This window comes from Artemia sp. Qi Xiang Cuo, chromosome 11, assembly GCF_049724085.1.
Source record: "Artemia sp. Qi Xiang Cuo chromosome 11, ASM4972408v1, whole genome shotgun sequence".
NCBI lineage: Eukaryota > Metazoa > Arthropoda > Branchiopoda > Anostraca > Artemiidae > Artemia > Artemia sp. Qi Xiang Cuo.
In genome coordinates, this window is record NC_142804.1 from 64301966 (window position 1) to 64327725 (window position 25760).

Consider the following 25760-nt stretch of genomic DNA (forward strand, 5'->3'; position numbering starts at 1 on the left):
GCTATCTCAACATTTTCATAGGATGTTTTTGGGGAAATGGTGGATGTGGAAGGGGTGTTAGTTGCCTTCCAATCACCTTCGATTATTACATGGCATAACTTACAACCCTTGCACTCAGGGCTCTGAGGGGGTTATCATACTAAAAGACGTAATTTCCAGAACTTTCAACTACGTTGAAAAAAATAGATATCTCAAAATTTTGTTTGGATGTGTTTGGGAAAATGGTGGGCGTCAGAGGGGCGTTAGCCGCTCTCCAATTACTTTCAACTATTTTAAAAGGGCACTAGCCATTTCAATTTCCAATCAAATGAGCACTTTTAGAAGTTTCTATGACAACGCGTTCTACAAAAACCTTATATGCTCCCAGGGCATAATCTTACAACCCTTGCCCTGAGGGCTGGGGGGGGGGGTTGTCATCCTCAAAGACCTAATTTCCAGAACTACGTTGAATAAAATGGCTATCTCAAAATTTTGATTGGTTGTGTTTGGGGAAAAGTTGGGCATGAGAAGGGGTTTAGTTGCCCCCCAATCACTTTCAACTATTAAAAAGGGCACTAGCCCTTTGAATTTCCAATCGAATGAGCCTAGCCTTTTTTGAAATTTCTAAAACAATGCATTCTATAAAAACTTTACATGCCCCCAGGGCATAACTTAAAACCCTTGCCCTGAGGGCTATGGGTTCTCAAAATTTTGATTGGATGTGTTTGGGGAAATGGTTTGCGTGGAAGGGGTGTTAGTTGCCTTCCAATCACTTTCGACTATTAAAAAGGGCACAAGCCACTCCCATTTCCAATTGAATGAGCCCTTTTTGAAGTTTCTATTACAACTTCTTTGATACGAAGTGCCCTGCACTAAAGGAAAAAAATAATAAATGGTACATTGTGCCAACATCGTTCTTATATGCCCACAGGGCATAACTTAAAACCTTTGCCCGGAGGGTTGTGGGGGAGTGTGGGGGATTATGCTGAACAAAATGGCTATCTCAAAATTTTGATTGGATGTGTTTGGGGGAATGATGGGCGTTTGGATGGCTAGTTGCCCTCCAATCACTTTTGACTATTAAAAAGGGCACTAGCCACTCCAATATCCAATCGAATGAGGCCTTTTTGAAGTTTCTACAACTCCTTCGATACGAAGTGCCCTTGTCTAAGACCACAAAAAAAAAATAATACATTGTGCCCACATCGCTCTTTACTTAGGCAGTGCGATTGCGCTGCCTATGATCAGAGGCAACGCTATAGCGTTGCCCATAGTAAAGGCCATACGGCTCCAATGTTTTATTTTTTACTTATTATTTTTTTTCCCAGAGGCACTTCATATGGAAGGGGTCGTCGAAGAAACTTCAAAAGGGGCTCATTCGATTGGAAATCGAGAGTTCTAGTGCCCTTCTTAATAGTCGAAAGTGATTGGAGGGCAACAACCCCCCTCCCCCCACGCCCTTCATTCCCCCAAACACATCCAAACAAAATTTTGATATAGCCAATTTGTTCAGCGTAGTTGATTTCCAGATGGAAAATATGTCTTTGAGGAGGACAATCCCCCACAACCCTCAGGGCAAGGGTTTTAAGTTATACCCCGGGGGACATATAAGATTTTTATGCAAGGCATTGTCGTAGAAACTTCAAAAAAGGCTCATTCGATTGGAAATTCAAAGAGCTAGTACCCATTTTAATAGTCGAAAATGATTATAGGGCAACTAGCCTCCCCGCCCACGCCCATCATTCCCCCAAACATGTCCACTCAAAATTTTTAGATAGCCATTTTGTTCAGCGTAGTTGATTTCCAGATAGAAAATATGTTTTTGAGTAGGACACTCCCCCACAACCCTCAGGGCAAGGGTTTTAAGTTATGCCCTCGGGGCATATAAGGTTTTTAGAGAAGTCGTTGTTGTAGGAACTTCAAAAAAGGCTCATTTGATTGGAAATTCAAAGGGCTAGTGCCCGTTTTCATAGTCGAAAGTAATTGGAGGGCAACTAACCCCCCTCTCACGCCCATTTTTCCCCAAATACATCCAATCAAAATTTTGAGATAGCCATTTTATTCAACGTAGTTTTAAGTTCTGGAAATTAGGTCTTTGAGGATGACAACTCCTCCACGGCCCTCAGGGCAAGGGTTGTAAGTTATGCCCTAGGGGCATATAAGGTTTTGTATAGACGTCGTTGTCGTAGAAACTTCAGAAAAGGCTCATTCGATTGGAAATTTAAGTGGCTAGTTCCCTTTTTAATAGTCGAAAGTGATTCTAAGGCAACTGACACCCCTTCCACGCCCACCATTTCCAAACACCCCCAATCAAACATTAGGGACAGTTATTTTGCTCAACGTAGTCAAAAGCTCTGGGGATTACATGATTGGGTTGAGCATTCCCCCCACAGTATTTAGGGCAAGAGTTTCAAGCTAGTTCCTGAGGGCATGTAAGACTCTATGGACAAATCACGTATTCAAACTTCAGAGAGGGACTATTTAACTTGGCATCTAAAGTTTTAGTTAACTTTTTAAGCATCAAAAGATATTGAAGGGTAACCAGCTCCCCCCCCCAGACCCTTTTTTCGCAAATGCATTCAATAAAATTGTTAAGATAACTATTTTGTTAAAAATCGTTCAAAGATCATATAACAAAAATTCCGGTGTCGACACAACCCCCCAGGGCCCGGGGACAGGCGTCGTAAGTTATGCCCTGGGAGCATATATGGGTCTTATGGAAGGGATGCTCGTATTAACTTTAAAGAGGGCTCATTTGATTTGAAATTGAAAGTTCTAGTTTACTTTTTAAGAGTCAAAAGATATTGGAGGGCACCTACCCCCCCCCCTCCCCTCCACGCCCTTTTTTCTTCAAACCGATCCGATAAGAACTTTGAGATAGTTTTGTTTTTTTAAATAGTTCAAAGACCATATAACGAAAACTCAGGGGTCAACACAGCCCCCCATGGCAGGTGTTGTAAGTTATGTCCTGGGGGAATATAGGGTTCTTATTGAAGGATGCTCGTAAAAACATCAGAGATGGCTCATTTGATTGAAAATTGAAAGCTGTAATCCAGTTTCTAAGCGTTGAAAGTAGTTTGAGGGCAACTAGCCCCCCCCCACGCCCCTTTTCCTACAAACATTGACAATAAAAATTATGTTACAGCTATTAAGTTTGACACTTCTCAAAAGTCAAAAAAGTAAAAACCAGGTGTCATCGAAACCCTCCAGGGCTCGAGGGCTGGCGTTGTAAGTTATGCCCTGGGGCATATATTGTTCGTATGAAAGGGATGCTCGTATGAACTTCAGATAGGGCTCATTTGATTAGATATTGGAAGTTTGAGGTCACTTTTTAATAGTCAAAAGAGACTCGATGGCAGCTAGCCCCCCCCCCCCCCGCCTTCTTTTTCAAAACCTATCTGATAAAAATTTTGTGATAGACATATTGTTAAAAATAGTTCGAAGGCCAGATAAGAAAAAAGCCGGTGTCAATAGAAACCCCCAGGGTCCAGGGGAAGGCGTTCTAAGTTATGCCCTAAGGGCATGAATGGTTTTTTTGAAAGGGATGCTCGTATAAATTTCATAGAGGGCTCATTTGATTGGAAATTGGAAGTTCTAGTTCACGTTTTAAGAGTCAAGAGAGTTAAACTACCCGCCCCCCACGCTCTCTTTTTTCCCCAAACCCGTCTGCTAAAACTTTTGAGATAGCCAGTGTTTTGGAAATTGTTCAAAAATTAGATAACAAAAACTCCCCCCAGAGCCCGGGGGATAGGCGTTTTAACTGTTGTCCTGGGGGCGTATATGGTTCTTATGAAAGGGGTGCTGGTATAAGCTTCAGAGAGGGCTCATTTGATTGGAAAGTGAAAGTTCTAGTGTTTTTTTTTTAAAGAAAGATTTATTGAAAAGAAAAACTTCAGTTTTTAGCTCAATTTTTAAGAGTCAAAATATATCCGAAGGTAACTAGCCCCGCCCTCCAAAACACACTATTTTTTCCCAAGTCTATCCGATAAAATTTTATAATAGCCATTTCATTAAAAATAGTTCAAAGGTCAGATTAGAAAAATTCCTGTGTCGACGGAACTCGCCAGGGCCCGGAGGCAGGTGTTATGAGTAATGCTCTAGGGGCAATATAGTTCTTTTGGAAGGAATGCTTGTATAAACTTCGGAGAGGCTCATTTGATTGGAAATTGAAAGTTCTCACTTTTTAAGAGTAAAAAGAGATCGGAGGGCAACTAGCCCCCCTCCTCCTCCGCGCCCTAAATGTATCAGATAAAAAATTTGGAGACAGACATTTTGTTAAAAATAGTTAAAAGCTCTGATAAAAAAAAACTCCGGTGTGAAAGCAGTCCTCAATGACTCGAGATGAGGCGCTGTATATTATGTCCTGTGGAGCATATGCGGTGCTTATAGACGAGGGACTAGTATAATAGTCATAGGTGGCTCATTTAAGTCGAAATAAAAAGCCTTAAGAAACTTTTTAAGATTAGAAAGTTATTGGAGGGCAGTTAGCCTCCCCCCACACTCCATTTATTTTTTTCCCAGAGGCGCTTCATATAGAAGGGGTCGTCGTAGATTCTTCAGTTCCGGGGACACACATATAATCAAGGTGCCCGACTGAAGGTTAGGAATTTGAAGTGAGTAACCGACAAAAGTAATTTTTTTTTTTTTTACTTTTGAAAGTACACACGAATTGTTGCATTCGGTCTTTTCTAAATTAATTCCTTTTCTTGTTGGCATGCATAGAATAGGCTATATGTGCTTCTTTACTTCAATTTTTTACCTAGATTAGCAAGGGACCAAAACAGGTTACTAGGGGACGAATTGTTTGATGACTTTTATTTAGTTTCTCGCGCCCGGACAGAAGAAATTTCAACTGTCTCGGTACTCAGTTATCACGGAAATTACCAGGAAAACTACAGCTTTTCATTTTACCAGGGATGAATTGCAGCAAAAATTTGTCTCCATTCACTCAAGTTTATGCTGTGTAAAATTCGAGAACACACCATCTTTTTCGTTAGTTTCTTTGTTACTTCAGAAATTAATTTGGGCTGTAAATTTTCACATTATGGGGGGGGGGGTAAAGTATAGCGGGTCTGCATGTAAAATGTGTTTGGCATAATTATTCTGCATATTAGATAGATAAATAGAGAAGTAGGTTTTAAAGCCAAATATATGGCCGCGAACATAGTAAAATAACATAAATGAAAGGCACAAATACCATAGACTTTGATCAGCAATAATCATAAAACACTTTAATAAAACACTGCATTAACCTAATAATAGTACTTAAAACTTGGAAAATCGGTCATTGAAAAACAAAACACTTAAATTTCTGCTTTATACTGGGGGACGAAAAAAAAAACAAATCAGCAAAATTAGTCCCTTTTTTCTACAATTCGTCTCTTAGATGGTTGACCTTTAAAAAGTATGTTATTAGAAAGTTTCGGCCCTGATATCTTTATTCTGTCCCTTTGGTCATTCAAGCCACAAGGGGGACAATTTTTGTTACAGGTCGTCCCTGGTAAAATGAAAAGCTATAGTTTTCCTGGTAATTTCCGTGATAACTGAGTACCGAGACAGTTGAAATTTCGTCAGTCCGGGCGCGAGAAACTAAATAAAAGTCATCAAACAATTCGTCCCCTAGTAACCTGTTTTGGTCCCTTGCTAATCTAGGTAAAAAATTGAAGTAAAGAAGCACATATAGCCTATTCTATGCATGCCAACAAGAAAAGGAATTAATTTAGAAAAAACTTAATGCAACAATTCGTGTGTACTTTCAAAAGTAAAAAAAAAAAATTACGTTTGTCGGTTACTCACTTCAAAATCCTAACCTTCAGTCGGACACCTTGATTATACGCGTGCCCCTGGAAACTGAAGAATATTTTCTTCTTGAAGTTTCACGGCATATCGGACCACAGACGAGGGTGGGGACGAATACAGACTATTTTCAGTCTAATGCACGACCGTTTCCGATCAACAGTTTTGAAGCCTGCTCAAGTAACCTGAAAATTTTTGTCCCCGGTTACGGATTTTGGGGGACGAAATGTTCGGTTACTTTACCCTAGTTCAAACATCAGATAATAGAAACTCCGAGGTTGACACAAACCCATTTTTTCACTTTGATATTGTTACTTTGATGAATATTTGATTTTTTTTAAGTTTGATTTTGAAATAATAAATTTTTAAAAACTTGAAATTTTTTGCAATCATAAACGAATAAAAATTAATTAAAAAAAAAACTTTCCCAAAAATAAGTTTTTCAAAGAAAAGTAAAGACCATTTTAAACTTAAGCTCAGCAGATACAAATACCTTTTAAAATTCAAACTCAAACTCAAAACGACTAGAAATTACTATTAAAGAATAAATGAAACCCAAACCGAACAAAAATTAAATAAACAATCAATACAAACAAACATACAATAGATATTAATGTAAATTAATGAATAAGTCTTAAAACGAGTGAAACTTAAATTGAATATGCAAATCAAGCTTGAAACGAACAAAAATCACCCCAAACAAGAGTTTGGGTATGACCTTCTCTCACTGTAAAAGTCTAAAACCTACTGCGTCATTGGTGCTTTACTGAAAACTATACGTTTCTTGAACAGTCTTGAAAAGTATAAAGAACATAAAATTGAATATTTGATATATAGTGGTATTAATTATTGAAAGATACATCAGTTGAAGAATATATTTCTCTGTAATTGTATTTTTATTATCAATGCTGTAAGAACTGGAAAAGAAAATATTTTTAATGTAATCCTTTTTCAGTTAAGCGCCAATGACGCAGTAGGCTTTTGGTTTTTATTTACAGTTAGGAAAGGAGGCAGTACCCAAACACTTGTTTGTAGTGAAACTGTATTCATCTTTAACTAGTTTAAAAAGAGCTAATAATTTAAACTGAATATTTTATGTGTAATGATATTAATTGCTGAAAGCTCATCTGTTCAAAATGTTACTATAATTTTAATTAATATTTTCAATATTAAGTACAAAAGAAAATATTTGTCATAAAATTGGTTTAGCTTACAGTTTGCTTACAATTTAGGTTACAGTTTGAATCTCAGTTGATCTTACTCTCAGCTATGTATGCAGACGGGGGAGGGTGGCTTCAAGCTTTGTTTTTGAGAGGGAGCAGGGTCTGGATAAAAACTATTTATATTCCCAAAAGTTCCATTTTTTTTTTCTTGGGCATGCGGGTTGTTTAATATCAGCACTCTGAGGGTGCTCAAGGTATTGTGATTTTCTTTAGAGGTCACTAAGATAGATGTTCCAAATAGGCATGTTTGGAAAAAGATTGCATATGTGGAAACTGGTCCCAGACAATTTGATGCTGGGATAATTTATTTGTATATCAAACAGTTCGGGGTAACGAACTGTATGTAAGGGGCGACCCGGCTCAATAGTAACCAAAACTCTAAAAACCGACATTTTGATACCAATAGATACATCAGCAGAATCAAATTTTTATGCTGAGTTCAAATATATAAGTTTTATTAAGTTTAGTCTTACCCATCAGAAATTACATGCCTGAGAAAATGTGTCTCATTTTTGAAAAAAAGAGGAAGCAACCTCTAAACGTCATAGAACTTTCATTAAAATCACACCATCAGATTCAGCGTATCAGAGAACCCTACTATAGAAGTTTCAAGCTCCTATCTGCAAAAATGTTGAATTTTGTATTGTTTTGCCAAAGAAAGATCTCGGATGTGTGTTTATTCGTTTGTTTGTTTTTTTTTTTATTTTCCCAGGGGTGATCATATCGATCTAGTAGTCCTATAATATTATGAGAGGGCTCATCTGAACGGAAATTAAAGGTTCTAGTGCCCTTTTTAAGTGACCAAAAAAATTGGAGGGTAACTTGGCCCCCTCGCACGCTTATTTTTCCCCCGAAGTCTCCCAATCAAAATTTTGAGATGGTCATTTTGTTCAGCATAGTCAAAAATCTAATAAATATGTCTTTGAGGTAATCCCCCACAGTTCCTGGGGGAAGGGCTGTAAGTTATGAACTTTGCGCATTGTTTACATATAATATTGGTTAATGGGAAGTATACAGACGTTTCAGGAGGGATTTTTTTTCTGGTGGGGGGGGTCGGAGGAGGGGTTACGGGAGAGGATCTTTCCATGGAGGATATTTCTTTGGGGGAAAAGATATTTCTATGTAGGGGGACGCCGGATTTCCCAGCATTATTTAAAAAAGATCAGAAATTAAATTAAAAAAACTAGTTTTTTCAACTGAAAGTAAGGAGCAACATTAAAACTTAAAACAAACAGAAATGATTACGTATATGAGGGATTCGCCCCCTAGTCAATACCTCGCCCTTTATGCTAAAGTTTTTTTAGTAATTTCAAAAGAGCTATTTATTCTAATTAACCGGCCTTTGTGATTCAGGGGTTTGTGATCAGAACAAAATTCGAACTTTAGCGTAAAGCACGAGGTATTGACTAGGGGTAAACTCCCTAATATACGTAATACAAACATACAAATATAAAAGTTCGTTACGTAATTTAATTCGTAAGTTACGTCTGTACAAAATTTCGAGAAAACCATTAAGCCAAAACAAGTAAAATTATTATACAAGTTTCATTCTGATTATTCATGTACGGTGAGCCAAATTCAAAGTTCCATTAATTCAAAAACGTTCAGAAATTAAATTAAAAAAACAAGTTTTTTTAAGTGAAAGTAAGGAGCGATATTAAAACCAGCTCAACGCCTCGCTCTTTACGCTAAAATTTGACTCTGTCACACAACTTTATTTTTTAAAACAATAAAAAAACTTTAGCGTAAAGAGTGAGGCGTTGAGGAGGCGACAGCCCCTTTCATATACGGAATAATTTCTGTTCGTTTTAAGTTTTAATGTCGCTCCTTACTTTCAGTTGAAAAAAAAACTTGTTTTTTTTTAGTTAATTATATAATTAGGCTCTAATGGGTAGGTTCTTCAATGCCAAGATTTTCAGTACAAACACAAATTCAATGCTGAAATTGACACAGATAATTTTTTTTACAGGTCATTAACTGGAGTGTTTTTTTTTTCAGCTTTTAAAGGTTTAGTGGTTTTCTTTTCATCCTAGATATGTTGGTATGTGATTTCCATGATCTACAATAGAAATAATGAATCCTTTTCTGTTTATGCTTTGTTTGATAGAACCAAAAAGATATGCAACTGGGGATATCATAAGTACATACTGCAAATAATTTAAAGGGAATTGCCCTTCACTATGGTTCATCATATATTCAGAGGAGTTGTCACTTATGCTTGTCTTTGGCCCACATCAGAACTCACCCGTCAGGTTGGCCAACAGATACTTGAAGGGAAAAAGATAAATGAAGTTCGGTGAGTTATTCTTATTGCTTTTGGAATTGAAAACCTCAAAGTCAGGAATGATTTTAGCCACAATTCTTTATTTTACTGCAGTTTTGTTTTAATAGATGAATTAATAACCATGGATTTTTGTATGTGGGGTAGGGGAGGGGAAGAGAAAATAGCCAGCTAGAGAGAACTGCAAGTTATCCTCCCTTCCTTCTGCTTGCTAGCCTTTAGCTCTGCCTGTGATCTTAAAGTATTTTTATGCCTTTAGTACCATTGGAAAGCATTGAAGTAGGCTAAGCACCCTATAAGACCACACTGGCTATACATGATGTTTGACAAAAAAAATATATTAATGATAAAAAAAATAAACAAGGGTGATTTTCATCCTTTGACTTAAAGCTCCTGCCACATGATATGTGGCATAGAGATTATGGCAACTTTGCTCCTTCAAATGGACCAATCTGCTGCTTTGAGGGGTGTAGTATAGGTTCCTGCTATACGATATGTTGCATAGAGAGTATAGCAGCTTTGCTCCTCCATGTGGACCAATCTTATGCTATGAGGGGTATAGTATAGGCTCCTGCCACATGATATGTGGCATAGAGTGTATAGCAACTTTGCTCCTCCAGGTGGACCAATCTGCTGCTATGAGGGGTATAGTATAGGCTCCTGCCACATGATATGTGGCATAGAGTGTATAGCAACTTTGCTCCTCCAGGTGGACCAATCTGCTGCTATGAGGGGTATAGTATAGGCTCCTGCCTCATGATATGTGTCAAAGAGAGTATAGCAACTTTGCTCCTCCAGGTGGACCAATCTGCTGCAATGAGGGGTATAGCATAGGCTCCTGCCTCATGATATGTGGCACAAAGAGTATAGCAACTTTGCTCCTCCAGGTGGACCAATCTGCTGCTATGAGGGGTATAGTATAGGCTCCTGCCATATGATATGTGGCATAGAGAGTTTAGCAACTTTGCTCCTCCACGTGGACCAATCTGTTGCTATGAGAGGGCCTCAATAGCAGTAATGTCGGCAATGTTAAGGAACTTCTGAAGAGTATCCTTCAATCTGATCCGTATTTCCTTGCTTTCCCTTCAAAGGTAGATGAACTTTTTTTCCTTTCTTTTTCTTTGGGGCTGAGGATTGATTAGTGGAGTTCTTTCAGTTGGAAGTAAAGAGCAATGTTCTAAAGCTTAAAATATCATTTATATAAGGAGGCTACAACCCGTTAATTCCCCTGCTCTTTATGTTAAACTTTTATGAGTGCTCTTTTGAAAGCATTTTAGAATTCTGCTAATATGGCCAGTTGGTTATAGCAAGTGACTTTTTTTCCCTTTTCTTTTTTTTTTATCCGCTCTCAAAAAAATATGAAGTGAGAATCTATTTAAACACACACACACACAAAAAAAAAAAAAAAAAAAGAGCACTAGCATTCTTCAAAAATTGTAATGGAAAAATGGAAAAATAAAAAAAAGTCTAAATTTTCATTCACATTGCTATTGTAATAGAGCATTCATTCTTGAAAGGTTTTTTTCAAAAATGTATTTTTTGATACTTTTGAGGGGTGGGCTCAGGGTTTGAACCCCTAACCCCTCCTGAAATTTTGGTGCGACTCGTTGAAATTTAATAAAATGTATGTAAAAAAAAATTCGATGCCTTTTTTAAAGTTTTTTGTGCCCTTCCCCCCCCCCCCCGCCCAAAAAAACATACCATCCTGAATAAAAAATAGTGGAAATACCCTTGATGGCAGTATCTCAAACTGTTGGATTGTAGTAAGGGTCACCACAATAAGAATGACTAAGTAACTAGCAATGTGTCTTAAATGTATTTTTTTTTCTTGCCACTTTTTAAAGAAGAATTTGTCGTAGAAACGTGGAAGAGAACTTGTGACGAAAATTGAAAATTTTCGAATCAATTGAAAATTGTATGACTCGTATGACGCCCAAAAGTGGTTGGAGGGCAACCAGCCTTCCTACTGTGCCCTTGGGTCCCTTGTAAGCTGCCTTAGCATTGGGCCGAAATTTTGCTCAAAATAATTCAGAGGTCAAGTGAATATTTGCCTCCAATGATGACATATTGTACACAGTCCTGGAGTTAAGATCCCCAAATTATACAAATTGCCCATTGTTCTTGGATGGGTTTGATTAGAAAAAAGGTATGTGTGTCTGATATTGGCTAACCATTCAGATCTGGACTTGAGGTCCCTCTATTGGCCAGAAGGACCTCAAATGTTTTTGGGGGAGGAAGGAGGGCATTAAGAGACCTGAAAATAGGCAAAACACCTTTGTCTCTAATTTGTTTGAAACTTACAGCTGTAAGTTTATGAACTAAGGGGACCTAAATGTACAAAGGGAACTTTAGGTAGGTGGATCCAACCTCGCATAAACGAGCCAAAAACTCTTTTCCAAATTGACTTGAAGCTTATATCCTTAAGTCCTTAGACCATGGACAACGCCCCCAAAAAAGATAAAAGTTTTTCAAGTTCGTCTTGGTTATTCATTTTGATTTCTGCTCATTTTAGGTTTCGTTTATTCATGTATAGTCATTTCTGAACTTTTTAAGTTGGACCAATTATATGACTTCATTTTTGCTCGTGTTAGGTTTTAATATTGTTCTCTACTTTTCTTTGAAAAGCTTTTATTTAAAATCTAAATATATTTAAATTTAAAAATTCAGATATGAAGAATATCTAAATATTGCACAAGTTTCTTAAAATTAGTTTCAAACTAATAGGCTATCTCATAGCTTAAGCTCAATAGGCCTACCCTTTCGCCTGATTTGGGCTAAAAATAATTTTCATGTAGGCTGTTTTTTTTTTCTTTTTTTTCTTATAGATAGGTGCTTTTAACCTTGATAGGTGATTTGTCCTCAGACGTGGTGTGTTTAAATATAGTATCTTCATTAAAATGTTTTTTTCAATTTTTTTAAAATAATTTTTCTTAAACTATGAAAATTTGCAATGTTAATAATTTGTGATTAATGGATTTTACAAATGAGGAATAAGCGTAAAAAGATTTTAATCGAGGGTTTTTTATAGTATGGAGACTGGGGACAATACCAGTTTTACATCACCCCCCCCCCCCCTCCACATTAAAGCCACAATATAAATAAACAGAAGATCATAGTAAAAAACCAATTTGATGCCCCCTCAGAGGATGTGCCCTGGGACAGCCATCAAGCGCAAAATCAAACATAAAGGGTCAATGATCTAAAACGTAAATTTCATGTTACAAACAAATTTGAATCTAGAACCCTTATTTCGAGCATAATTAAAAGAGGGGACTTTAAGTTCACCTGCCGTTATGGATATTCAGGCGTCAATTCTTCAGTTAATCGGTATTTTGACCAATCCTTTGCCTTGTCTGTCACCAGATTTTTCTTTATAATTTGTTATGTCATGTTTTTCTATATGTTAACTGAGCTAGATACCAGGTAATTGGAGCACGCAGTTACTTGAATATCATAACTACAGATTAGCCTAAACACCTTCTTCTAGTTTTCAATGCAATACCTTTAATTATTTTTGAAAACCCTTCTCACTCCGTTGATTTTGACCAGGCTCAACTTATTGCTATTGTTCCACAACTCTTAAAGCAGAAAATCAGAGAAGCTCTGGAAATTGCTAAAAACAAACCAGCCATTAATAAAGACAATGGAGAGTTCCGCATCAGTGAAATTTGGGAACCCATCACCCATAGGCTAAGAACTCGCAAAAAAACTCCACCCTACTTCTATAGACCCAACCTTTTTGAGATCAACTAGGATAGCGGCCATCAATGCCTCTACCGAAATCCGGGCCATATTACAAAAATAATTCCAAGTTCGACTTATTATTAGTGTTGTTCACTGATTTTAGTTTTATTTTATTTAGTGATTTTATATTCTGGTAAGAGTCTTGAATTTGAACCTGATGATGACAGGCACAGGTCCTGTCGAAATTATCGTTCCAAGATAACACAATACCTGACATCCATAGCTTAGGTAAGCTTATTACCATTATCATGTATAAGAGTCAAGTTGGCCTCAGAGAATAAATTAGTAAGACCTATGGTGGGTGTGTGGCCAAGCAAGTCAAAGATCTATCTCTCCTATTTAGGAAGAAAGCTAGAATCATTAATCACCAAAAATTCTTACAACAATGTAAGAAACAAAATTTAATTCCACACTCTATGAGACCCAGAGTGAAAATATCTAGTAAGAACTATAAATCTGCTCAGAACAAAGCTGGCCTAATCTTTATTAATCATGAATTAAAGGACCTTCAACAGAGGAGAAACATGGTTTTTCAACAGATCAATACAATTAGACAGCAACTGAGCAATACTCTTACCCCAGAAGATTTCACTAAGGTTGGCAAGATCCATGACAAAGATTTTAAGTTTGTTTTTTAAATAACTAGGAAAGTACATTCAGACAAGCTAGAAAAACATAAATTTGAAAAGTATTCTACTAGGATTACACATCATCATAAAGTTTCATAAGGTCTAGTAGTCATAAATTTAAGTCAACAAACATTTGACCAAAAGAAATTCGACATTCTTTCAAAAGGAGGGAAATTTTCTATCCCCTCCAAACATATACCAGCATAAGAAATCATCTCCAATGTAGAGTCAGCTTTAATTCTAAACAAGAAAACAATCAATGTTACTCCACAATATATTAGAAGCTTGGTTTCTAATACCCTCAGTAAAGCTTTGTCCAAAAAGAAGCATATTGAGGAGAATCTAACAAGAGATGAAATGAAGATCCTCACAGTTCTCAAGAACGATACCGACATCATAATTACCAAAGCTGATAAAGGTAATACAATAGTTATCCTCAATGAGACTGAGTACTTCAGCAAATCATTAAACCTCCTGAATAACAATAAAGTATATTAAAAAGTTAATGTCAATGCTGTAAAGGTTGCTTATGATAGTGTCAAAAAAGCTTTGGATAATCTTAGTCTCACAAATAGGATTAATGATCGACTTTATTGGAAACTCATTCCTGTCAGACTGGTCATTCCTAGATTTTATGGTGCACCCAAAATTCACAGACCAGATATTCCCTTTAGACCTATTGTGTCAACAATAGGTTCAGCTACACAAAACTTGGAAAGGTATTTGGTTGGTATTTTAAGATCCATAACTCTTAGCAGCCAACACACAATAAGAAATACCAAAGAAGCAGTTGAAAGGCTAAAAAGCATCAACATCTTGGAGAATACCACAATGTGCAGTTTCGGTGTTGTATCTCTGTTTACTAGCATACCCTTGCCCCGACTTATACCAGCTTTACAATCAGCTTTGGAAAATGATGATTCCTGGAAAGAACTGACCACTTAGACACCACAGACATCATTATTCTCACGTCTTTATGTCTGAACAATGCTTACTTCACTTTCAGGCATCAAACCTACAAGCAGAAGTGGGGCATACCAATGGGATCAGCCTTGGCACCAGTTCTTAGTGAGCTGTTTCTACAATATATCGAAAATAATATCTTCAAGCAGGACTTCAAGGATCTCCAACTCTACATGAGATATGTAGATGATTGCTTAATAATTTGGAATGGGACAGAAGACAAATTAAGATCCTTTCTCAATACTTTTAACCAGCAGGATCCAGATATAAAGTTCACCATTGAACTTGAAAGTAACCACAGTTTACCCTTCTTAGATGTTCTCATTACCAAACGGGAAACTAGGTTTGACTTGAGTGTATATAGAAAGCCAACTCATAGTGATAGATATCTGAGCTATGACTCTTATAACCACCCAATAATTAAAAATTCTGTAGTCTATTCGCTGGTTGATAGAGCGTTTGTAGTGTGTTCCTCTGATTTGGAGCTGAAGGCTGAACTTGATCATATAAAAGATGTTCTTATAGGCAATGGCTACCCCCAACACGTCATTGATAAGGTTATCTCCAGGAGAAAGATTAGCACAAAAATCAAGAGCTCCCCTAAGACTGAAGAAGATAAACCCTTTTTGTCATTACATTATATTAAGGGTATTACAGACATATTTTAAGCTCCAAATTCACTAAGCTTGGCTTTACGGTGTTTTTTCCTTCTGGAATGACCGTCATCTCTTTCTTAAACAGAGGCAAAGATAAGATCACTTCAGATCCACCAGGAATATATGAGATTCCTTGCAGTTGTGGTGATACCAATATAGGTCGTACCATGAGATCTCTACATCACCGATTAAAAGAACATGCCGATTCCATTGATGCCTGCCTTAAAAAGACAAAGCTTAAGGAGGAAGATACTTTTCCTGCACTGGCCCATCATATTTTCGAAAACCCTTCTCACTCCGTTGATTTTGACCAGGCTCAACTTATTGCTATTGTTCCACAACTCTTAAAGCAAAAAATCAAAGAAGCTCTGGAAATTGCTAAAAACAAACCAGCCATTAATAAAGAGAATGGAGATTTCCGCATCAGTGAAATTTGTGAACCCCTTACCCATAGGCTAAAAACTCGCAAAAAACCCCACCCTACTTCTATAGATCCAACCTTTTTTAGATCTACTAGGATAGTGGCCATCAACGTCTCTACCAAAATCCGGGCCATATTACAACAATAATTCTAAGTTCGGCTTATTATTAGTGCTGTTCAGTGATTTCAGTTTTATTTTATTTAGTGATTTTATATTCTGGCAAGAGTCTTGAACTTGAACCTGATGATGATAGACACAGGTCCTGTCGAAATTATCGTTCCAAGATAACACAATACCTGACATCCATAGCTTAGGTAAGCTTATTACCATTATCATGTACAAGAGTCATGTTGGCCTCAGAGAATATATTATCCCCATTTGCACTTCTATTTGTTCGTCATAGAACCGCAGTGCGATCTTACGTCGTATTTATGGAGATGTGACCAATCAAGTATATACAAGGCCGTATCCAGGGGGTTTGAGAGGGTTGAATCCACCCCCCCCCCCCGCCCCAGTGTATGTCCGACTCGTGAAAGCGTAATAAAAATGAATATAAACAAACTTTGATGCAATTTTCAAAATTTTCGTATCCCCCTCCCCCCCAAAAAATCCTTGTGTAAACCCCCCCCCCGAAAAAAAATTCCTGGATACCACCCTGGTATAAAACTTTAAAATTCAACAACATTCTTTTGCAATTGGAAGAAGTTTGTGCCATCTTCATTAGAAATGCAAGTTACATTTGGCATTATTAAAGAAGAAAATTTACAACTCGAGTCTTTGAATGAACCCTTTTATTGAACTCTCTCAGAAAAATCTAGTAAATGAACATTGAACTATTTGTGACCCGAAAGTAATTTTTTGTTCTCTATAAATACATCTGTTTTAGTTGTACTGCTTTAGTTTATCTGCTGGTGAAAACCCCTAGTGTATGTGGTCAAAATATCCAGATTTTTTGTATCTGTTTTCACTGTCTAATTAAAGGACTTATCCCCATTTGAACTTTTATTTATTCTTCTTTCAATTACATTGGACAAAAAGGATGGCATAAGAAATTATCCTATTTTGAACGATATTGCAATTCTAAAATTATTACTCAATCGTAAATCGTTAGCACCTGAGGCTTGTTGACAATGAGACTTCTAACACAAAAATTATCCAAATTCGGAAACGAGGTATCAAACAGTTCGTGGTAAAGAACTGTAAGTAAGGAGCGACCCGACTCAATAGTAACCGAAACCCTAAAAAACGGGATTTTGATACCAGTAGATACATCAAAAGAATCAGATTTTTATTCTGAATTCAAATATATAAGTTTCATTAAGTTTAATCTTACCCATCAAAAGTTACGTGCCTGAGAAAATTTGGCTGATTTTCGAAAAAAGGGGGAAAGACCCCCTAACAGTTATAGAACCTTAATGAAAATCACACCATCATATTCAGCGTATCATATAACCCTCCTGTATAGGTTTCAATCTCCTATATGCAAAAATGTGGTATTTTCCTTTTTTTTCCCGAAGAAAGTTCCCGGTTGGTTTTTTATTTTTTTGTTTTTTTGTTTTTTTTTTGTTTTTCTTTTTCCCCGGGGTGATCGGATCGACCCAGTGGTCCTAGAATATCGTGGGAGGGCTCATTGGAACGGAAATTAAAAGTTCTAGTGCCCTTTTTAAGTGACCAAAAAAAATGGAGGGCAACTAGACCCCCTCCCACGCTCATTTTTTTCCCAAAGTCACCCGATCAAAATTTTGAGATAGCCATTTTGTTCAGCATGGTCGAAAATATGATAAAAATGTCTTTTAGGATGACTTGATCCCCCAAAGTCCCCAGGGGGAGGTCTTAAAGTTATGAACTTTACTTATTGTTAACATATAGTATTGGTTATTGGGAAGTATACAGACTTTTTCAGAGGAGATTTTTTCTGGTAGGTGGGGGAAGGAGAGGGTGGGGGCTATATGGAAGGATCTTTCCATGAAGGACGTTGTCATGGGGGAAGGGACATTGCTAGGACGGGGGCGCCGGATTTCCCAGCATTATTAAAGAGAAAGATCAGGAATTAAATAAAAAAAAACAAGTTTTTCAACTGATCAACTGATTGTGATTAAGAGGTCATTTTTAAAGAACTGGAAAAAAAAATTCGAACTATAGTTTAAAGAGCAGGGTATTGACTAGGGGGCGAACCCCCTAATATACGTTTTAAAAATTTATGAATATAGAAGTTCGTTACGTAAGTTAATTTTAAGTTACGTATATTTATTACTAATAAAAACATTCGTAAATAAAATTAAACAAGTTTCGAGAAAGCCATTTAACCAAATATAATATGCAAATTTTGTTTTAATTATTCATGTACGGTGAGCCAAAATCAAAACCTGCATTAATTCGAAAACGTTCAAAAATTAAATAAAAAAAACAAGTTTTTTTAACTGAAAGTAAGGAACGACGTTAAAACTTAAGACGAACAGAAATTATTCCGTATATGAAAGGGGCTGTCCCCACCTCAACGTCTCGCGCTTTAAGCTAAATTTTTACTTTATCAAAACACTATTTTTTTAAAAAATAAAAAAAATTTAGAGTAAAGATAGAGGCGTTGAGGAGGGGACAGCCCCCTTCATATAAGGAATAATTTCTGTTCGTTTTAAGTTTTAACGTCGTTCCTTACTTTCAGTTAAAAAAACTTGTTTTTTTTATTTAATTACACAATATGAATGACAAGATGTTAATATGTCTTTAAATTATGTTTTGATGTATATTAAGGCTATGTTATAATTTCCCTATCCGGTTTATGAATATGTTAACCGATCAGAATTGTAATAAAAAAAAAATTCTGACTGGTCAGTATAAACTAAGTTTATATAAATGAACTTTGGTTTCTGTCCATGTAATAAACAGGAATTCAGTCAGCAGATTTAAAAAATTAGCATTATCCTAATTTAAAGGTGTTATGTCGAAAATACGTGGTATTATGAAATATATCGTTACAAACAGTGGAAAGATATCAACGCTAATTGAAATTAATTTTTAAAAACTTTTCACAAAACAAGTTTTTCAAAGAAAAGTAAAGAGCTCCATTAAGCCAAGAATAAGCAAAAATAAAGTCAAATAATCTTCCAAGCGTAAAACTACCAGGAAGAACTATCAACAAATAAATCAAACTCAAAACGAATAGAAGTTACAATAAAAAGCCGAGTCAAACTCAAAACAAGCAAAAATTAACATGAGTAGAGCTGATAACCCCCATGTCTTCTCAGGACCAGAATACAATTTGCACTTTACTGAAGAAAAAAAAAAACAAACAAATGACCGTGAATTGTCAGTTAAACTCACATATTCTGACATTTGTTCCTTAAGGTTTTGATAATTTTTTATTTATGAAACTAAGAAGGTAAAAACATTTCGATCGTATTTTGTTTTCAGTAAAGCGTAAATTGTGTTCTGGTCTTGTAGTATTTCCAAAAGTTTCAACTTAATACCCCCAGTCGTTCTCGATATATTGCTGAGGTGTCTTATTGGTAACCTTTTAACACAATGCCTTTTGATTTATTTTTAGAGCAACATTTAGTTTTAAATTATAATGGACCAATTGCATAATTTTGGGGGGTTGACATGCCTAATATCCGTAAGGACATAGTTTCTGAACCGTTCTACTAGCCTGAACAAAATGGCTTTCTCAAAATTTTGACTGGATGCGTTTGGGAAATGAATGGGCTTGAAAGAAGGGCTTCTTGCCCTCTAATCTCTTATTACTCTTAAAAAGGGCACCATACACTCGTGCTGTAATTGGAGTGCAAGGAGGAGGAATTCCCCCTTCATATATTTAGTAAAAACATTTTAAACAATTAAAAACAAAGTGGGAACATTTTAAATATATTTTGTTTTCAGTAAAGTGTAAATTATGATCTTGAGAAGGCATGGGGGTTGTCAGCCTTTCACATGTTAATTTTTGTTCGTTTCAGTTTGACTCGTTTATTTATTGTATGATTTAAATAAACAAAATACGTTTAAAATGTTTTAACTTTTTTAGCTTTAAAGATTAAAATATTACTTAAGCTCTAAGGAATATACATCAGTATATGTATACTAAACTGACAATCCACAGGCAATTTTTTTTTTCAGTAAAATGCAATTATATTCTGGTCTTGAGAAGATATGGGGGTTGTCAAAGATATAATTTCCAGACCTGTCAAGTACACTGAACAAAATGGATGTCTTAAAATTTGATTAGATGTGTTTTGGGAAGTGATAGGCGTGGGGGAAGGAGGAGGGGCTTGTTGCCCTTCAATTACTTTTGACCAATAAAAACTTTCAATTTCCAATTGAATGAGCCTTTTTTGAAGTTTCTACGACAACAAATGGCCTTCTCAAAATTTCTTTCATACGCATTACGGGAAAATACGAGGTTTGGAGGGGTAGGGTTTATCCACCTTCCGATCACTCTGAATCTTAAAAAGGACACTAGAACCTCTGATTACCAATCCATCGAGCCCCCTCCGAAGTTCATATGATCATCCTTTCTATATATATATATATATATATACCTTATATGCCTCCAGGGCATAAATTACCTTGCCCTGAGGGCTGTGGGAGGGTTTTCATGCTCAAAGATATAATTTCCGGTCCTTTCAATTGCGTTGAACAAAATGACTATCTCAAAATTTTTATTGGATGTGTTTGGAGAAATGATGCGTGTGGGAGGGGGGTTAGTTGTCCTCAAATCACTTTCGACTATTAAAAAGGGCCTTGGCCCTTTCAATTTCCAAGCGAATGAGCCCTTTTCGAAGATTCTACGACAACAAATGGCCATCTCAAGATTAAAATCAGATGCAGCTCGGGAAAATACGTGGTGTCGGGGGGGGGGGGGGTATCCATCCTCCGATCACTCTGAATCTTAAAAAGAGCACTAGAACTTCTGATTATCAATCAAATTTGTTCTTCCAAAGGTTATACAATCACCTTTTCTATATATACCTTATATGCCCCCAGGGTGTAGCTTACAACCCTTGCCCTGAGGGCTGTGGGGGGCTATTGTCCTCAGAGACATTATTTCCAGAAGTTTTCATTACGATGGAAAAATGCATATCTCAAAATTTTGATAGGATGGATTTGGGGAAATAGTGGGCGTAAGAGGGGGGTTAGTTGTCCTCTAATGACTTTTGACTATTAAAAGGAGCACTAGCCACTTCAATTTGCAATCTAATAAGCCCTTTTAGAAGTTTCTACGACAACAAATGGACATCTCAAAATTGGTATCAGATGCATTTCGGAAAAATGCGAGGTGTGGGGGAGGGGGTATGCACCCTCTGATCACTCTGAATCTTAAAGAGGCACTAGAACTTTTGATTACCAATCCACTGAGTCCCCTCCGAAGTTTATACGATCACCCTTTCTATATAAAGCATAAATACCCCCAGGGCATAACTTACAACCCTCGCCCCTGAGGGTTGTGGAAGGGGGGGGTTATCATCCTCAATGGCATAATTTCCGGATCTTTCAACTATGTTGAACGAAATGGCTATCTCAAAATTTTGATTGAATGTGTTTGTGGAAATGGTGGGCGTGGGAGGAGGGTTAGTTGCTCTCCAATCACTTTCGGCTATTAAAAGGGCACTAGCCCTTTCAATTTCCAAGCGAATGAGCCCTTTTCGAAGATTCTACGACAACTCCTGCGATACAAAGTAACCTGGTCTAAACGAAAAAAAAATAATAGGCAGCACTATTTCGCTGCCTATGATATACCAAACTCAAAACTTTAACCTGTAATAATTTTAAACCCTTTCATTGAGCAATTGGTATGGATAGTACACCACTCTCTTATTGAGATGTCGCTTTTTAACTCATTACCTTGGTATGATGTGTTGTATTGTAGCTATAAAAGATGATCATTTCATTTATTAATAGTCGCTTTACTGATTTTACTGCCCCCTTACCTGACAAAACAGCATTACTCGTGATCTGGCTAGTAAAACCAGCTTAGCTTTCCACATGATATGTGCGGCTAGGGGAAAGCTGCCAGACCGTTATTCAGGAGAAGAAAAAATAGGCTTCACTTGGAAAGCGAATCCAAGGTGCTACTGGAAAATGTTCTTGGCTAGTAGTGTTCAGGTACAGAAAAAGTTCCGAAGCTGCCAGTAGCAGAAATCGATAGAATTCTAAAAGCCGCCAAATCTGCCAACAAATTTCAAAGTCTGCCGACAAATTTCACTAGGCCATGAAAACTGTCAAGTAGCATTGCTACTATGCTATGCCACTTTTTCCACGGCGGGTAGTGTTCTATGCTAAATTCAAAATAATACATCCATGACTTTAATAAAGTTTTGGACTTTGTCCTTTATTTTGTAATAACTTTGAGAAATTACTAGTATTTGGAAAACCTGCAAAATCGTGACTGAAATCAAAACGTCTGGGTAACTTTTAAAAGTGGAAGCTGGCGTCAGTGTCGACAAAAGAAAATTGTCAACCCCATCTAGTGTCTGGTGACACTTGGCATATTTTCAAGCTTTGCAATTGTTTTTGTCAGAACTGTAATCAGACACTTATTACTACCCTAGTTATACCAATTGCACTAATTAACTTGTTTTTCCTTATGATTGCACTGACAAAATGCCAAGTGTCGCCAAATGCTAGATGGTGTTATAGTTTTTTCCAGCGATACTAGCGCCAGTTTTCACTCTCCTAAAATTACGCATCCTCTTTGACCGAGACCATATTATTAGCCCTAGTTTATTAATAAAAATAAAAAAATACTATGACAATAGATGCCTGGTTAACATTTAAATAACTTGCTGTTTCAGTTACTATTTGCGATGATTTTCGCTAGCCAGTCTTATAAGCTACCTTCGCTTTTCATTGATATTTTGTGACTGGCACTTTTTTGCTGCTAAGATACGGCTTGTCGTGAATAACTCCTTTAGCACAGTATGTGTCAATCCAGCGCTGGGAAACTGATTAAGCAACAACAAATCAAAAATAATGCAGTAGAATAGGCTTTACAGGCTGTTTTATATCTTATTTTACAGTGGCGTTAATAACGAGGGGGGACACTGGCCCCCTCTAGATTTTTTAAAAATGCCCTTTGTCGGTATTTGGTAATTTTATCGAAAAAAAGGAAAAAACAACAAAATTGACTCCCTCTTGATTTAGAAAAATGTATTTTTGCTCTTCCCCTCTAATTTTGGTTGATTTGATTTGGCAATTTTGATTCTTTTCTATATTTAATGTTAATTGCATCTTTATTTAAAATAAATGTGTGTTTATGTTTTAGGTATAAAGAGTTGAATGTATCCCGGGCGGTAAATTTTGCGCTCTATGGTGGGTTATATTCTGCTCCAGTTGCATATCTTTGGATGTCTTTTTTGGTTAAAAAGATACCAGGGAAAAAGCTGCACAATGTTTTATTGAAGGTCAGTTCTTTCTATTTAGATCATTGGAACTCACAGTATTCTGGATTGTTTATTTTATTTCTTTACTTTTTGTTTTCATTTCTGTATTTTTTTATTTTTTTTTTGTGGTTGTATGGATTACAGTAAAAAATACTTATTCTTGTCTCTGAAAGGCAAAAAGAAAATTATCCTTTTCTCTTCTGCTTTTTTTCTTTGTTTTTTGTTTAAGAACTAAATAGGTTCCAGGACCAGACTGCCTATATATCACGTACAAAAGAAGAAGAAGAAGAAAAAAATGAAGCCAGCAAAATTTTCAGCCATTGGGTAACCAAGAATAAACTAGTTATTTTCGTAAAAGCCTCCGCTAAGCTGGCTTTAGTAATACAAAAAATTACACATTACTTTCGGCAGGAACCAGACGAAGAACTGTCCTGCCTGGCACCATTGGGCTTTGGAAATACGTCCGACCACTTCGATTTGTCTATTGCAGCTTCTCCAGCCAGTCTCTGTCCCATTTCCTACCATGCCTACCGACGCCTCCTCATGTCTCAAGACTCTCCTTGAGTTTTTGCCAAATATTTTCATTTCTCCTCCCTGATGTCGTCTCCAGCAGAGTACTGGCTCGCAGATAAGGACGTCTCGATATATACATTTGGTTCGGCACAAGATGTGGCCGAGAAATTCGAGGCGACGAAATTTTTCTACACATACTGCAACGAAAAAATTACACATATACTGCTACAACAGAAAAGACTAGCCTTTGGAAGTAACTTTTTCAAAAGTGAAAATGTGACTAAGAACAATAGACAGGACCATTAAAAATTGCATTGCGCATGAATTCTTTTCAGGGCTTTGAAGTCAGCCTGTCACTGATTTGATTTGTATTAAAACGAGTAGTTGATCTTTTTTTAATAATGAGAGTAGTATAGCTACAATATCTAAAGGAGGGGTGTCTCCCTATATAGCTATAACGCTAGAGAGCGGGGTGTCTCCCTATATAGCTATAACAGTTAAGAGCGGACAGTCCCCCTATATAGCTATAACGCTAGAGAGCGGGGTGTCTTCCATATAGCTATAACAGTTTCAAGCGGGTAGTGCTCCCGCCAATACAAGCAGACAGTGTAATGACCGGAATTCAACCACCGTGAAAATTCGTGTTGTTTCTGTTCAAAGTGCGTGATGTATCCTTTGTTTGAAATTGTGAAATTCTTTTTGTAATTTAGTCTAATTTGTTAGGCGTGGTTGACTTATGTTTAACCTTGAACTAATTTACATAAATTAATTTATTATTAATTAGTTTACATAATTACATTAATTTACATAATTACATTAATTTTTTCTTTTTAATTAATTAATTTACGGTTTTTTACATTCTAAGTATCTTCCCATTGATTTATATGAATTTTGATTTAAAACATTTACCGGAAAATGTAAAGACTAGGGTGGAAAATATTCTTTGGGATTTTAAATGGACTTTTGCAAGACACAAAGCAGATAACGGATTAACTCACTTAATCACGCACAAGATATCAACAGAGGGCCCTCCAATCAAAAAGTCACCGTATAAAACACCTTATCATTTAAAGCCATGGCTAGAAAGCCAAATAAAAGAAATGGAAGATCAGGGAATAATTAAAGAAAGTATTAGCGATTGGTGCTTTCCATTAGTAATAGTCAGAAAAAAATAACACCTGGAGATTATGTATAGACTTTAGAGCACTAAACGCCGTCACGGATAAAGACGTGATGAAGCTACCAAGAATTGATTCGATTTTAGATGCTTTAGGGGGTTCAAAATATTACACTAGTTTTCATTTAATAGCAGTATCTTGGCAAATCGCTTTAGATGCAGAAACTAAGTATAAGGCTACAGTAATCTTAGACAATGGGAGGACGTTCACATTTGAACGTAGGCCATTTGGCTTATCATTTAGTCCAAATTGTTTTAGTCACCTAATGAATTTGGTGTTGAAAGATAATGAACCAGGAAGAAAAAAAGATACCTTGGCTTATTTAGATGATGTAATTCTGTTTAATGAAAACTTGGAAGACCACTTGGTCGGACTTAGAAAAATACTGGAAAAGTTTGAAAAAGCAGGTTTAAAATTAAAACCAGAAAAGTTAAAAATAGCAGTACCAAAATTAGTATTTCGTGGACACCTGATAAACCAAGGTACTATTTCACCAAATCCAGAAAAATTTACAGTCATAGAAAATTTACAGCCTCCTAAAGATCAAAAAAGCTGCAGATCAGTTTGTGGGTATTAAGCTATTTCAGATGATATATTAAAAATTATGCCACAATAGCACAACCTTTGACGAATCTTTCGAAGAAATCAGGTGAATTCGAATGTCCAGCAGAAGAAAAACAATCATTAAATGAAATAAAAAGACAATTAATACTGGCACCAATACTAAAACTACCGGATTTGTCAGAAGACTTCTGTTCGTAAACAAATGCTTTGGGGTACGGTATAGGGGCCATATTATTAAACATAAATCCTGAAGGAGTAGAATCAATAGTTCAATACGCCAGTAGGTCACTGACGGAAGCAGAAAAAAATACTCGACAGTTGAAAGGGAGTGTTTAGCAGTTGTAGTATTTACAGAATAGTTTCGACAATTTTTACTTGGAAAAAAATTTATTTTACGAGTAGACCAAAAATCATTAGTTTGTCTACATACGATGCAAAA

At 36.5% G+C, this 25760-nt stretch overlaps 1 protein-coding gene across 2 annotated transcripts in view; it reads left to right on the forward strand.

Annotated features, from left to right (window-relative positions):
- Window positions 1-25760, forward strand: part of LOC148947240 (mpv17-like protein) — a 75887-nt gene that overhangs the window by 9256 nt on the left and 40871 nt on the right. For both annotated transcript variants that reach the window (XM_089096944.1, XM_089096945.1), the window contains exons 2-3: window positions 9106-9294; window positions 22949-23087. In XM_089096944.1, coding sequence (XP_088953070.1) covers window positions 9179-9294; window positions 22949-23087 — 255 coding nt within the window. In that variant the 5' untranslated portion in view covers window positions 9106-9178. The remainder of the gene's footprint in view (window positions 1-9105; window positions 9295-22948; window positions 23088-25760) is intronic.